Genomic DNA, 16,102 nt, shown 5'->3' with positions numbered 1-16,102 from the left:
GTGTTTATGTCTGACTGGTGTAATGTCTAAATCTTTGTTTTCATATTGAATGTTTCATGTTTGCACCTGCATTAGTACAAGGGTTAAAGTTTAACTCCAGTGCTAACTCTGGCATATTTATGTGGAAACTTTTTGTAGATGCATTGATTAATATGTACTGTCCTAATTCAAATAAAAATAAATAAATACAATTTTTAAAGATTCTATATTACTAATCGACTTAATATCAGTGACAAGTCTCCTATTGGCTCTGTCTGCACAGGTGACCATGGGTCTTTCTGTGTATATTTTCTCTGTTGTGACCAGTCCTCATGGTGTATTTAGCCACAGGTGAAAGAAAAGACCACCTCGTATAGCACCAGGAAAGTGAGCGTGTGTGCATATTCACAGGGCCCTGTCCACTTGAAGCGCTTTGTCATAAAAATAAGTTTGGTTATCATGGGGCTCATAGAGCATGTTTGGGGTGAATGATGCTCCGTGTATGTAAACAAGACCGGCCCAAAAGTAAAGTAAACAGAACTAAATCTAGTGCGCACTAGGGTCGGTCCACAGATCGCATTAACATGTGTGAAAACCACCTAAGCCATGTTAGAATGCTGTTATCTCATCAAAAACATACTTGGAGTTGTGTTTTGCTTCAGTCACATATGTATATATGCATGTATATAGTAACCCTCTATTATTAGTCTGTCTACACCTACAAACCTCAAAATGGTCTGTTTCACCTTGTGATGTCACGAAGTGGCAGTTTTCAAGGTAACAACTCCTTTTACCCTTTGTTCAGTAGAGATTGGCAATTCCAGAACAGAAATTATCCAAATGATTCTAGTAAAGATGTATGGAGTTTAAAAACACAGTGGAGCCTTTTCTGTACTACCACGCAATGACATCACAAGTTAGAACAGTGCTTTCCGTTTGAGAGAGCTCAGCCTAATTATGCAGGATTTGTGTGTTTAACATGTGTGAATGAAATAAAACATCACTCCAAGTCTGTTTGTGATGAGGTAACAACATTATAACTTAGATCAGAAAATAGCATAATATGGACCTTTCTCTCTATTTTTTACACTGACAGAGTTTGTTGCTACATGTTACATGCTACATGTTTTTCTTCTTTGTTTCTCCAGTTTTGAGCAGTTTTGTATAAACTATTGTAATGAGAAACTACAGCACCTGTTCATCGAGCTGATTCTGCAGCAGGAGCAGGAGGAGTACGAGAGAGAAGGAATTGTCTGGGAACATGTGAGTCAGAGGAGATGTCGCTGAGTTTCAGATAACAGCCAGGGCCGGCCCAGCCTATAAGCAGAATAAGCAGCTGCTTAGGGCCCCAAGGCCACCAGAGTGCCCCCAAGTGCTCATACATTTGTACAGAAAATAATTTAATATGTAAAGTTATACTAGAAACAGTGCTCGGGTGTTTACAGCAGCCTAAATAACCCTCTATTTTTTATTTATTTATTTTTTGTATATATAGTATATATACAAAATATCTGGGCCTACATTTGTTTTATTTATGTGTTTACACCCCCAAGGTACGCTGAGGCCGCTGAGTTACTTTTGAAAGGCTGTTTTGCAAATTAGACTAAAACATTTCAATCTTTTGGCCATTTAAATAAAAACACAATTGGACAAGGTGATGAGAGCATGGTGATAATGTTGTCAAATGAGAATTGCCAATAGCTGAGCCCAGGTACATCCGCTGCTGAGGGGTCCAGAGACACATTCTGCTTAGGGCCCCCTGAAAACTAGGGCTGGCCCTGATAAAAACACAACATTCTATAGGCCAATAATATTTAATACAGATTGGGGCAGCTGTTGTACAATTCTACAGGTCTAGTCACTAATAGAAATGGTCAGGTTCAACATTTGTGAATTTACCTTTTGAATATTTTACAGTAAAATACAATTTAATCAATACGGAAAACGTTCTCTTGCCTGATGGATGAAAACTGGACCAAAACTGGGCCAAAACTGAGCCTATATTGTCCCTGGACAAACAGTTTTTTATGTTGTTTGTTTTAGATCGATTACTGTGATAACCAGATCATTGTGGATCTGGTGGAGCAGCAGCACCGAGGAATCATCTCCATCCTGGATGAGGCCTGTCTTAATGTGGGACAAGTCACCGATACAATCTGTCTTCAAAGCATGGACAACAAGCTCTCCCAGCACCCACACTACATGTCCAGACAGGTAACAGAGACCAAGAGACCCCTACAGCACCCACAAACTAGCACCCACAAACCCAGAGAGAGGAGCGAGAGAGAGTGATGAGAGGGAGGTCCCCAATAAAAATCTGTCTCCAAAGCATGGACAAGTTCTCCTAATACTCACTCTAAACCATGGCCAAACCTCCAAAGCCTGAGCTTGTCAGATCTCAGAAGCTAAGCAAGTTCAGGTCTGGTTAGTAGTTGGAGCAGCAGAGGCAAAACTGTTGCTCTGTGTGTTGTCCTGTATGTATGTATGTATGTATGTATGTATGTGTGTATGTGTGTATGTATGCATGTATGCATGTATGCATGTATGCATGTATGCATGCATGCATGCATGTATGTATGCATGCATGTTCTTTTCTAATGTTGCCATCACTTGTTTCTGCCTCAACACTGCCCTATCTTGTCCCACAGGGTCTTGGCTGGAATGTGTGTGTACAGGTTTCTTTCCAGTTCCGTGCACTGCAGTTCATTGCCACTAGAGGGCAACCTGTTACTAGGATATATTTCCCACAGTGGCTCCATGTTTGTTGTCCTTCATAAAGTTAATTTTGTTTTTGATATTCTCTGTGTCTGTTCCAGTTGAACCCATCAGATAAAAGCCTGGAGTTCCAGAAGCATTTCAGGATACAGCACTATGCAGGAGAAGTCACGTGAGTTTTACTGTTTTATCGAATACAGAGCAAACGTTTGGACTGTGAATTAATCTGACAGTTTAAAACAATTATTTACATGAATAACGTAAATCCCAGGTCCAACAGGAGGCTGGGGACATGGACTCTGAGTGGGCCATGTTCTCCACCTCTATTGTTGATGCAGATGCTCGTAGTTGTGGTTGTAAGGTCTACGGTGCCCCGAACCCGGTGGTGGACACCGGAAGTAAGGGATGCCATCAGGCTGAATAAGCTATTGAGCCTTGTTGGCTTGTGGGACTCCTGAGGCACTTGACGAGTACCGGGGGGGGCAAGCGTGCCGCAACTCTTGCGGTTGCAGAGGCAAAAACTTGGGTTTTTGAAGAGTTCGGGGAGGCCATGAGGAAGGACTATCGGACGGCCTCAAAGAAATTCTGGCAAATCGTCCGATGCCTCAGAAGAGGGAAGCAGTGCTTCACCAACACTGTTTACAGTGCAAGCGGAGAGCTGCTGACCTTGAATGGGGATGTTGTTGGATGGTGAAAGGAATACTTGGAGGATCTCCTCAGTCCCACCATCATGTCTTCTGAGGAGGAAGCAGAGACTGGGGACCTGGAGGCGGACTCATCCATCACCCTGGTTGAAGTCACTGAGGTGGTTGGGAAGCTCCTTGGTGGCAAGGCTCCGGGGATGGTTGAGGTCCGTCTTTAGTACCATAAGTCTCTGGATGTTGTGGTGCTTAGCTGTCTTGGCTGAATGTCTATCCAACATTGCATGGCGGTTGGGGACAGTACCACTGGACTGGCAGACCCATTTTTACAAAGGGGGACCGAACGGTGTGTTCCAACTCCAGGGCAAACATACTCTTCAGTCTTCTATTCAGTAAGGTCTATTCCAGGGTACTGGAGAAGAGAATCCAACTGGTAGTTGAACCGGCAGGAGCAGTGCAGTTTTCGTCCCGGTTGCAGAACACTGGACCAGCTCTATACTCTCCATTGGGTCCTCGAGGGTTCAGGGTTCGTTTGTCCAACCAGTCAACATGTGTTTTGTGGATCTGGAAAAGGCATTCGACTGTGTTCCTTATGGTGTCCTTTAGGGGGTGCTCTGGGCTGTCCATTCCCTGTATGACTGGAGCAGAAGCTTTGTTCGCATTGCCAGCAGTAAGTCAGACCTGTTCCCGGTGCATGTTGGACTCCACCAGGGCTGCCCTTTGTCACCAGTTCTGTTCATTATATTTATGGTCAGACTTTCTAGGTGCAGCCGGGGGCCGGAGGAGGTCCGGTTCAGGAACCACTGGATCTCATCTCTGCTGTTTGCAGATGATGTTGTCCTGATGGCTTCTTCGAGCCAGGACCTGCAGCAGGCACTGGGGCGGTTTGCAGCAGAGTGTGAAGCGGCTGGGATGAGAATCAGCTCCTCCAAATCCGAGGCCATGGTGCTCGATCGGAAAAAGGTGGCTTGCCCTCTTCGGGTGGGTGGTGAGTCCTTGCCTCAAGTGGAGGAGTTCAAGTATCTCAGGGTCTTGTTCATGAGTGAGGGAAGGATAGAGCGTGAGATTAACAGTCGGATCGGTGCAGAATCTGCATGATGTAACTGTATGGTTCTATTTTGGTGTAGAAGGAGCTGAGTCGAAAGGCAAAGCTCTTTATTTATAGTTCAATCTATGTTCCTGCCCTCATCTATGGTCATGATCTTTGGGTAATGACCCAAAGGAGAAGATCATGGATACAAGCGGTGTTCTGGGCATGTCCCAGGACCAAACAAGGGCAGTGTCAAAACCAGGACTGGACCAGGACTTTAGGAGTTCTTATTACAAAAAGCTCTCTGCCTCTCTCTCTCCCTCCCTCCCTCCCTACCCTCCTTTTTGTACCTGTCCTGGTTTATTGCCTGTTGTCTGAAACTTCTGTAGACACAGCACTTTATCCAGTGCAGTTATATAAATGTTCCCAATACCCTCTGCATCCTCTGCTACAACTGACCCACTTTTCTGCATCCTCTGCTCCTCTGCCCCTCTCCTCTGCATCCTCTGCTCCTTTGCCCCTCTTCTTTACATCCTCTGCTCCTCTGCCCCTCTCCTCTGCATCCTCTGCTCTTCTGACCCTCTCCTCTGCATCCTCTACTCCTCTGGCCCTCTTCTCTGCATCCTCTGCTCCTCTGGCCCTCTCCTCTGCATCCTCTGCACCCTCTGCATCCTCTATTCCATCTGACCCTCTCTGCATCCTCTGCTCTATCTAACCCACTTTTTTCTATCCTCTGCTCCATTTCACCCTCTTCTCTGCTGCTCGTTACTTCAAGTTACTTCCTGGTCACGTATTAGGCAGGCTCAAAATTGTTTGTCCTGTCATAAAACCTGTCTCCTGCTCTGACCTCTTTTACTCTTACTTCCTGTCTTCTGTCCAGTCAGCTCACAGTATTCTCAATCTCTCAGACCCCATCTGTCGGGGTCTAAATGTGGATATAGATCAGACTAGACGTCATGTGAGAGATGAACTATTATTAAAGCTGGAGCTTTCACTTTCTAAATGCACTTTAACATTATAATAATCTTTTGTCTGATTTTAAAATTTGTTTGGCTGTTTTCTAGAAAACTTTGTATCAGTGTGTACCTCTTGTGTTTTTAATGTTGGACAAAACCAGAAATTTTGAAATCTGCCTCAACATTGTTGTGCAGCAATGGTGTACTGGGTTGAGTATTTGCCTATAAACTAGAAGATATTGATATTATCAATTTTCCATGCAACATAAAACAGGAATCAAGATATAAAATTGTTGAGCCCTGTGTTGGTCCTGGTCCTTAGTTAAGCCTAGTGTAGTTTTAGTTTAGTCTTGGTTTAATTCACAGCTTGCAAAATCTTAAAGAGGTAATCAAAGCCAAGCCATTCTTAAGAAATAAACAATACTATGGTAAGAAAACCACTTGGTTCCGTCTTTATGCCCTGCCTCAACTGAGCACATTTCAATTGTGTGTTTTTGTTTTTTCTCTAGTGCGCACTCTCACTCTTAAAGCGACAGTAACATATTTATATAAAACTTCAGTAATATAATAATTCTAAGGTATTTTCCAAAAATCACGCTTCAAAACAATCAAATAATTTTAGCTTAATTATATAAATGAAATATTAAATCTCACAATATGACTTTTCATGTAAACATAAAACAGCATTTATAACAAAATAAACACTTTAATTTGCATGCATAATTATATATTAATTAAACTTGGCTCCCACACCTCACCATCACCGCTTGAGGCTACAGTTAAAAATACACTGTAATATCCTCTCCCTTTTTTCTTCCATCTCTTTTACAGATATTCCATTGAAGGATTCTTGGACAAAAACAAAGACCCGCTGTTTCAGGATTTCAAACGGCTCATGTTCAACAGGTAAAACACAGCATATCAATGTCTAAAGTGCTCAATCCCAATAGCCTTCATGTGCAAGAGCACAAATGTGTTTTGTACATTATCCTAATTAATCACCATAATGTAAAAGTAATTCTATTTATCACTTGCAAAAACTGTTCTCTAAATCTAAAATACATGTTTAAAGAGGGGGTATTATGGAAAACCAACTTTTTTTTTTTCTTTTTGCCATGTTATAATGTTGTTCCTTCATCAAAAACATGGCTGAAGAGGTTTTAAATGTCATCCATGCATGTTTGAGCAATTTTGCAATCGCAAGTTTATAGACAAGCCTTTGTCTATTAGCATCCATGCTCCCACTTGACAATTCTCCAGGTATAAAAAGGCAGGCTACAAAACAATACCCTACAACTTCACAAACCTGATGCGATGTGGAGTAGTTTCATTAGGATGAACGCTGATTGTGTTGTGAAAGTGCTCTGAAGGGTGACTCATAGCATCAAAAATAATAAAACTGATCTAAATATATTACGTGTTATCAGTTAATACCCCAGAGAAGCATAATACTCCCTCTTTAAAAGTAATTATATTTTTCACTTGCAAAAAGTGTACAAAAGAATATGTAACAAATTTTAAAAAGGAAGTTTAAGTTGTATAGTCATGAAATCATGTGTCTGCAGTTTCAAAAAGTACTGGCATGCTCAGTGTGTTTCCTCCCTCAGCTCAAACGCAGTGCTGCAGCAGATGTGGCCTGATGGTCAGATGAGCATCACTGAGGTCACCAAACGCCCTCAGACTGCAGCCACGCTCTTCAAAAACTCCATCATCGCCCTGGTCGACAAACTGGCATGCAAGGTCTCAATGTGTATATATATATATAAATATAAATATAAATAAATATAAATATAAATATAAATATATATATATATATAAATATATAAATATATATATATATATATATATATATATATATATATATATATATATACACACACAAACACACACAAAACATTTTGTCATCTTACACTTCCTGTTTATTAGGCAATTTAAATGCTTTCTAATTAGATGCAGACAATACACAGAGGACTTATTTTGCTTATATTTGTACTGGGGCAAGACACTATGTAATATTTGTTATTTATTTGTAAGTTTATCTATATACATTTATTCTGTATTTTCATCATGTACAAATACAAGCATACCAAAGTACCTAATACCCAAGTACACATTTTGCTCAAATACATGGAAAAAATAAATAAATCTGTAATAAAAAAAAATACTGGCACGCTCAGTGTTTTTCCTCCCTCAGCTCAAACGCAGTGCTGCAGCAGATGTGGCCTGACGGTCAGATGAGCATCACTGAGGTCACCAAATGCCCTCAGACTGCAGCCTTTAATGAAACATTCCAGGCAAGAGCAATAGCATAATTATAAGATAGGCAGGTGACAAACCACACTTGGTTTTCAAATTTTGTCCCAGTTTGATGTGTGTGCTTGACTCATAACATGGCTAAAAGCTACAAATTCAATCTAGCTTGAATTCAGTCTTTTGGTCATGAACCTAATACAATGTTTTTTTATTTTTTATTATTATTAATTTTGTTTTACAGGAGCCTTACTACGTGCGCTGTATTAAACCCAATGAGCTGAAGTCCTCAGTGATCTTTGATGATGCTCGCTGCAGACACCAGGTGGCATACTTGGGTCTGTTGGAGAACGTGATGGTGCGGAGAGCAGGATTCGCCTACAGACAGCCCTACGAGAGGTTTCTGCAGAGGTGAAGATGCTAATGCTAGCATTTTGTATATAATATCTGACTGTAGAAATTCAAAATCCAAACTACCGTAAATGTTGGACTATATAGTGCACCCGAATATAAGCCGCACCAGTTAAATTTGAAAATAAAATCAATTTTGTACATATATAAGCTGCACCCGAGTGTCCAAGACATGCTGCCGGAGATCAGATGACACGACAACAAAGTCGATCATCGACCTCCAGCCTAGGGTGTCCTGGTGTCACATGCACTGATGCTCGAACATGGTGTTTGTTATGGACAAACTGTGGCTAGCATAGAAGTCCAATAACAAAACACTGCTCGGGTTCAGATCAGGGAGGCCATTCCTCCCAATCATGGCCCTCCAGGTGTCACTGTCATTACCCACATGGGCACTGAAGTGCCCCAGGAGAACAACAGAGTTCCCGGTTGGTACACTGTCTAGTACCCCTCCCAGGGACTCCAAGAAGGCCGGGTACTGTGCACTGCTCTTTGGGCCGTAGACCGACACAACAGTGAGAGACCTGTCCACGACCTGGAGGCACAGGGATGCGACCCTCTCGTTCACCGGGGCGAACTCCAACACATGGCGGCTGAGCTGTGGGGCAATGAGCAAGCCCACACCAGCTCGCCGCCGCTCCCCACGGGCAACGCCAGAGAAATGGAGAGTCCAGCCCCTCTCAAGGAGTTGGGTTCCAGAGCCCAAGCTGTGTGTGGAGGTGAGGCCGACTATATCTAGCCGGTAACGCTCAACCTCCCGCGCAAGCTCAGGCTCCTTCCCCCCGCGAGTTGACATTCCATGCCCCCAGAGCTAGTCTCCATGTCTGGAGATCTGGTCGCCGAAGCCCCTGCTTTCGAGTGCCTCCCGGATCCCTTTGCACCGCCCCTCATGGCTCCTCCTGCAGGTGGTGGGTCCACAGGAGGACGGCCCCACGTCGCTCCTTTGTGCTGTTCCCGGCCGGGCTCCATGGGAAAAGGCCCGGCCACCAGGCGCTCGCTGCAGAGTACCCACCCCAGGCCTGGCTCCAGGGTGGGGCCCCGGTAACGCCAGTCTGGGCGACGTAACTGGCCTTGCTGTGTTACTCCTCATGTGGGGCTTCTGAACCGCTCTTAGTCTGACTCGTCTCCCAGGACATGATTGCCATGGGTGACCCTACCAGGGGCATGAAGCCCCTAACAACATAGCTCCTAGGATCGTTCGCGTGCTCAAACCCCTCCACCATGTTAAGGTGGCAGTTGATGGAGGCGGAGCCCTCTGTCAGAGGGATCTTCAACTCACACCTCTGGGAGGGCTTCTTCCTGATCCCAGGGGAGGCTGGGGACATGGACTCCGAGTGGGCCATGTTCTCCACCTCTAGTGTCGATGCGGTGGCGCGTAGCTATGGTTGTAAGCTCTGTGATGCTGATCTTACGTGCAGTAGCTGTATTTCCTTCTTTGATGCGAAGATCTATTGCCTTTATCTTAAAAGTTGCAACATTTGCATTTCTTTGTGTGTTTTCCATTTTGAGGGTGTGTGCATGATGTGCAAAATGACAGTTCAAAAGTAGTGTATTTTTCAGCATAATCTTTCCCCACATCTGTCTCACTTTTGCATTTACTTGTAGAGAGTGCCCCCGGTAGCCTTAGCCAGAAAAATTCTATAAATTAACATTGTATAAGCCGCAGGGTTCAAACTGTGGGAAAAAAGTCGCAGCTTATAGTCAGAAAATTATGATATATTGTCATTAGATATTGCTACTGTCAATATTTTTTTCCTTTGTAAATTTCCTCTATATAATAGTGGCACGATAGTCATATATACACACGTGGACAAAATTGTTGGTATTGTTTTGTTGTTGTTTAATGAAAGAAAACTCACAATGGTCACAGAAACAACTTGAATCTGACCATAGTAATAAATTAAAATTCTATGAAATTTAACCAATGAAAGTCAGACATTGCTTTTCAACGATACTTCAACATAATTATAAAAAAAAAATAAACTCCTGAAACAGGCCTGCACAAAAATGACGGTCCCCTTAACTTAATATTTTGTTGCACAACCTTTTGAGGCAATCACTGCCATCACATGATTCCTATAACTTTCAATGAGACTTCTACATCTCTGAGCAGGTATTTTGGCCCACTCCTCATGAGCAAACTGCTCCAGTTGTCTCAGGTTTGAAGGCTGCCTTTTTCAGACGGCATGTTTCAGCTCCTTGCACAGATGCTCAATAGGATTTAGGTCAAGGTTCATAGAAGGCCACTTTAGAATAGTCCAATGTTTTCCTCTTAGCCATTCTTGGGTCTGTGAACATAGAGCTGATGTGCATTGGCAAAAAGTCCCATTTTTGTCTCATCTGTCCATAGGACATTCTCGCAGAAGCTTTGTGGCTTGTCAACATGTAGTTTGACAAATTCCAATCTGGCTTTTTAAAGACTTGTTTTCAACAATGGTGTCCTCCTTGGTCGTCTCCCATTAAGTCCATTTTGGCTCAAACAACAGCAGATGGTGCGATCGCACACTCATGTTCCTTGAGCTTGAAGTTCACATTTAATCCCTTTAGAAGTTTTTCTGGGCTCTTTTGTCACCATTCGTATTATCTGTCTCTTTGATTTGTCATCAATTTTCCTCCTGCGGCCTCATCCAGGGAGGTTGACTACAGTCTCATAGATCTTAAATTTCTGAATAATATGTGCAACTGTAGTCACAGGAACATCAAGCTGCTTGGAGATGATCTTATAGCCTTTACCTTTAACATGCTTGTCTACAATTTTCTCTCTAATCTCCTGAGACAACTCTTTCCTTTGCTTCCTCTGGTCCATGTTGAGTGTGGTACACACCATGTCACCAAACAGCACAGTGATGACCTGTAACCCTATATATAGGCCTGCTGACTGATTACAAGATTGTGATGCTAATTAGTGGACACACCTTGGATTAACATGTCCCTTTGGTCACGTTATTTTCAATCTTTTCTATGGGTACCATAATTTTTGTCCAGGCCTGTTTTTGAGTTTATTTTTAAAAATAATTCTGTTAAAGCATGGTTGAAAAGCAATGTCTGACTTGCATTGGTTAAATTTCATAGAATTTTGATTTATTGCTTTTGTCAGATTCAAGTTATTTCTGTGACCCTTGTGAGTTTTTCTTTCATTAACCGAAAGGTACCAACAATTTTGTTCACATGTGTATCTGTTCTCAGGTATAGGATGGTTTAGTCCTGATTTAGTTCTGAGTTAGACCTGGTGTAGTCTGGAAAGAGTCTTACTTAAATTTTAGGTTAGGCCTGGTTCTTTGTATAGCCCTCGATTAGCCCTGTTTCAGTCCTGGCTTAGTCCTGGTTTAGCACTGGTTTAGCCCTGGTTCAGTTCTGGTTTATTTCTTGTTTAGTCCTGGTTTAGTAGTGGCTTAGTCCTGCTTTAGCCCTGGTTTACTCCTGGTTCAGTCTTGATTTTATCCTGGTTTTGTCCTGGTTAAGACCTTATATTTCTCTTTTTGCAGATATAAGATGACTTGTGAGTACGTGTGGTTTAGTCCTAGTTTAGTCCTGGTTTAGTCCTGATTAATCCTGGTTTAGTCCTAGTTCAGTCCTGGTTTAGTCCTGATTTCCCTCAGTTTGCAGATATAAAATGACTTGCAAATTTGTGTGGTTTAGTCCTAGTTAAGTCCTAGTTTAGTCCTGGTTTAATCCTGGTTTAGTCCTGGTTCAGTCCTGGTTTGGTCCTGGTTCAGGCCTGGTTTAGTCCTGGTTCAGGCCTGGTTTAGTCCTTATCTCTCTCTGTTTGCAAATATAAGATGGCTTGTGAGTACACATGGTTTACTCTTAGATTAGTCCTAGGTTTGTCCTGGTTTAGTACTGGTTCATTCCTGATTTAGTCCTGGTTTAATCCTGGTTTAGTCTTGGTTCATTCCTGGTTTAGTCCTTACCTCTCTCTCTTTGCAGATATAAGATGACTTGCGAATACACATGGCCGAACCACCTGATGTCAAATGACAGAGAGGCAGTGAAGGCCATAGTCTCTCAGCACGGCTTTGACCAGGACGTGGAGTATGGGAGGACCAAATTGTTTGTCCGGTCTCCACGATCGCTCTTCAGTTTGGAGCAGGAGAGGAACCAGCTCATCCCCATACTAGTGCTGTTTCTGCAGAAGGTACTGAACCAGGACTAAACCATGACTAAAATAGGACTTAACCAGGTCTAAACCAGGGTTAAACCGGGGTTAAACTAGGACTAAAAGAGGACTAAAACAGGACTAAAGCAGGACTAAACCAGGACGAAACATGACGAAATATTGGACTAAATCAAGTCTAAGTCAGGGTTAAACCAGGAATAAACCAGGATTAAAGCAGGACTAAGGCAGGATTAAAGCAGGACTAAACCATGACTAAAACAGGACTAAGCCAGGTCTAAACCAGGACTAAACCAGGACTAAACCAGGGCTAAAGCAGGACTACACCAGGACTATACCATTTATTAACAGCGTAAAATATAAAATAAATAACCCACCTATTAAAATGAAAATAAATATAGAAGAATAGAGATTACTTCAGTTTGTGATGTTGTTTTCATATTTTTTATGCCTGAAAATTAACATTAGTGTTGGGTAGATGTTTGTGTCTTAATAGTTTCTAAAAACAGAAGTGTCTTCTTCTTTTTTCCTCATTTTAGTTTGACTTAGCAAAAAACTCAATTAAGATAAAACTGGACAGGAAGTAGTGACGCTAACAGTGAGCGTGAAGGACGATGTTGTGCACAGAGCTAATTACATTTTTTTAATATGTTGGTGAATTTCATAATTGTGCTTCCTGGTCGGACATGTGCAGCAAATATGACATAAGTACAGCTGAAACCAGAAGTTTACATACACCATATAAAAAGACACTTTTTTTTTTTCTCACTGTCTCACATGAACTGAGACTAAACTTTTCCTGTTAAAGGTTCTATTCTATTATAGGTTCTATTTGCTAAATGCCACAATGATGAGAGAAGGAGTTTTCATTACTTTCTTTTAAGTCAGAAGTTTACATACAGTAAGATTACTATGACTTTAAACAATTTGGAAAAACCCAAATGATGATGTCATGGGTTTGGAAGCTTCCGATAGGTTTATTCACAGCATTTGAGTTAATTTAGTGAAACCTCTGTGGGATGTATTTGAAGGCACACCTGGCATGGAATTTCCAGATGCCTGAAGGTGCCTCTTTCATCTGTTCAAACAATTATACTAAGGTATAAACACCATGGAAATGTCCAGTCATCATATCGCTCAGGAAGGAGACGGGCTCTGGTCCAAAATGTGCATATCAACTCAAGAACAAAAGCAAAAGACCTTGTAAAGATGCTGCTGAAACGTAAGAGAGTCACATTATCCACAGTGCAACGAGTGCTGTGCTGAAAGCCACTCTGCAGGAAGAACCCATTACTCCAAAAGAAAGATAAAAGAGCCAGATACAGTTTGCAAATATACACAAGGACAAAGACCTTCATTTTTGGTGACATGTCCTGCGGTCTTGACAAAACTGTTTGGCCATAATGAGCATTGTTATCTTTGGAGGAAAAAGGGGGAAACTTGCAAGCCTGTGAACACCATCCCAACTGTGAAATATGGGGATGGCAGCATCATGTTTTCTTTTTTTTTTTTTTTTTTTTTGCTGCGGGAGGGACTGCTGCACTTCACAAAATAAATGGCATCATGAGGAAAGAACATTATGTATGTACAAATGCTAAAGTAGCATCTCAAGACATTGAATGAATGAATGAATGAATATTGTTTATTTGAGCAGACATAATAATAATAATAATAAAAAAAAAAAAAACAAAAAAAAAAAACAGTGTACATCCAAATCCCAAATTTTGTACAATGCTCAAAAGGAGTAAGCAGAAGTAAAATACTTGTGAGAGCTTACCCCCCATTCACATTAGCCAGGCAGTTAAAGCTTGAGCTCAAATGTGTCTTTCAAATGGACAATGACCCGAAGTATACTACCAAACTGGATACAAAGTGGCTTGAAGATAAAAAGTCAATATTTTGGTGTGGCCATCACAAAGCCCTGATCTCAATCCTGTTGAAAATGTGTGGGCAGGCCTGAAAAGAGCTGTGTGAGCAAGGTAGCCACAAACTTGGCTCAGTTACACCAGTTCTGTCTGGAGGAATGGGCCAAAATTCTTGCCAACTATTATGAAAAGCTTGTGGAATGATATCCAAAACATTTGACCCAAGTCATACAGTTTAAAGGCAATGGTACGAAATACTAATGAAATGCAAGTAAACTTCTGACTGAAAGTCATGAAAAATTGTCTAAAAATATCCTTCTCTGATTATTCTGGCATTTAGCAAATAGAAATAATTTTGGTAATTCTATAGGAAAAGTAAAATAGGAAGTCAGACAGTGAGAAAAATGTATACATGTCTTTTTATAAAGTGTATGTAAACTTCTGGTTTCAACTGTAAACATAATTCCATACCTGTGAAGTGTTTAGTTTTTTCAAGTACATAAATTCAGCTTATCGTCTGCTGTCCACCTTCATCAAGAGCTATTCTGCAAACTGGACTTGTCAGATCCTTTAACCATGTTATAGTTGTTTTCTTCTCATTGATCCTATGTTGTTGTATTTGGAGTGATTAGAGTATTCTTTATTCTCCTGTATTCAGAACATCATTGGTGTGATCTACCCTTATTTTCAGCATTGGTTCACGCCCACTGTGACATACGCATTTCATTCTCAAGTTTTCTCCGTTCATACACGTAGGATTTGGCAGCGTCTCGTAGCCAGTTTGGTGACAAATGCTACTCGCTAGTGTGATCTGCAGCGATCCATACGAGGGGCCAACAGCATGCGGCCCTTTGTTGTCCAGTTTATAACACAATGATCAATGGGTGTCATATATTTGAACTATATAGCAGATAAAAGTACAATGCTTTTCCACAAACCACTCATTTGAAGGTAGTGAGGTGCAGTAGAAATTCTCCTTTCTCGGTCATTGAAAATGACATCTTGATTTCAAAAACTTTGGACAGTGTGTTTGAAACAGTTTCCACCTTCAGAAGAAATTATGAGTACAGCTGTAATTACTCCAAGCTGTCCCAGTTACAATCTCAACACACAGAAATGGGTCTTGCAGTGTAACAAGTGTAAATGACTCTTCAATCACATCTTTTGTTCTGTAGTTTGATTTTGTATGGGTCTTTTTAACCCGACCTTATTTAAGGGATGTTAAAGTTTTTATGCAGAGCAGACATTCTTTCTGAATTCATAACAGCAGTGCCACAGTCAGCAGAAATGTTCACCCACTTACTAAAAGGTTACCAGATCAATCCCAGATACAAGAGACACTTTCGTTGTGTCATTGCCTGTGATTGTTGGTGGACACCAATCACAGGCATTTACACAGGAGTAATTAAATATCCCCTTAGATTAGTGTCTATTGCACTGCAATTTAAGACTAATGTACATCTGTAGACACAGACTCGTGAGACATCAAACTCTATGGAAGACTCACAGTTTTTGAAAAAAATATCAAAACTTGCGAGACCAATATTGAACCTTATCATTACTTATTTGGGTAAATGGACATAGCTAACAGCTAACTGCTGCTTTCCAAATAAGAAGTGATCATGAACGCGCTGTCAGCTCCATAGGCTCTGGCCCCAATTCACTTTGTATTGAAAAACTGTGCCTCCCTCTCTCTGTGCTGTGCTGGTGTCAGGCTAGTTGTTTTTGTCTTAAAATGTTCAAATTAACCCACTCTGTACTAGAATCTTAGTATTTTTATTTCACTATTGTGTCTGTAAATTAAGATATGAACAATAATAACAGACAAATCAAGCTCTTTCTTTCCCTGAGGTCACTCTCGCTAGCGTGAGCAACAGGTTAGATCGACAGGGACATTACTTCAATAGCCTTTCTCCGGATTGGTTCTTTGCTTGCTATGATACTCGTGGTCAAAATTCCAATTTTCCAAGTTGGCTGCTAAATTGGCCGTTGTAACTTCTAGCCTCGATGAGCTTCATTTGACTGGAGTCGATTGCTGTGGGTGACGCCACACTCACTTGGTCCACTTCTTTATACAGTCTATGGATTAGCTTCACAAACTTGTGTCTTTAATCTTATGGTTTAAAGTCCCTTCAGATGAC

General features: G+C 41.5%; 2 protein-coding genes across 3 annotated transcripts in view; both read left to right on the top strand.

Moving 5' to 3' along the window:
* The window catches only part of myo1g (myosin IG), a 61,368-nt gene that overhangs the window by 21,157 nt on the left and 24,109 nt on the right, over positions 1-16,102 (top strand). For both annotated transcript variants that reach the window (XM_055225347.1, XM_033991540.2), the window contains exons 10-16: positions 1,128-1,242; positions 2,023-2,193; positions 2,796-2,866; positions 6,153-6,227; positions 6,929-7,061; positions 7,816-7,982; positions 11,910-12,117. In XM_055225347.1, the coding sequence (XP_055081322.1) occupies positions 1,128-1,242; positions 2,023-2,193; positions 2,796-2,866; positions 6,153-6,227; positions 6,929-7,061; positions 7,816-7,982; positions 11,910-12,117 (940 nt within the window). The remainder of the gene's footprint in view (positions 1-1,127; positions 1,243-2,022; positions 2,194-2,795; positions 2,867-6,152; positions 6,228-6,928; positions 7,062-7,815; positions 7,983-11,909; positions 12,118-16,102) is intronic.
* LOC117393383 (cell division control protein 42 homolog) overlaps positions 1-16,102 on the top strand; it is a 274,271-nt gene that overhangs the window by 239,241 nt on the left and 18,928 nt on the right. The gene's annotated exons all lie outside the window — the stretch shown is intronic.

Source organism: Periophthalmus magnuspinnatus, chromosome 11, assembly GCF_009829125.3.
Source record: "Periophthalmus magnuspinnatus isolate fPerMag1 chromosome 11, fPerMag1.2.pri, whole genome shotgun sequence".
NCBI lineage: Eukaryota > Metazoa > Chordata > Actinopteri > Gobiiformes > Gobiidae > Periophthalmus > Periophthalmus magnuspinnatus.
Note: the sequence above shows the minus strand (reverse complement) of the source record. Positions and strands in the feature narration are given on the sequence as shown.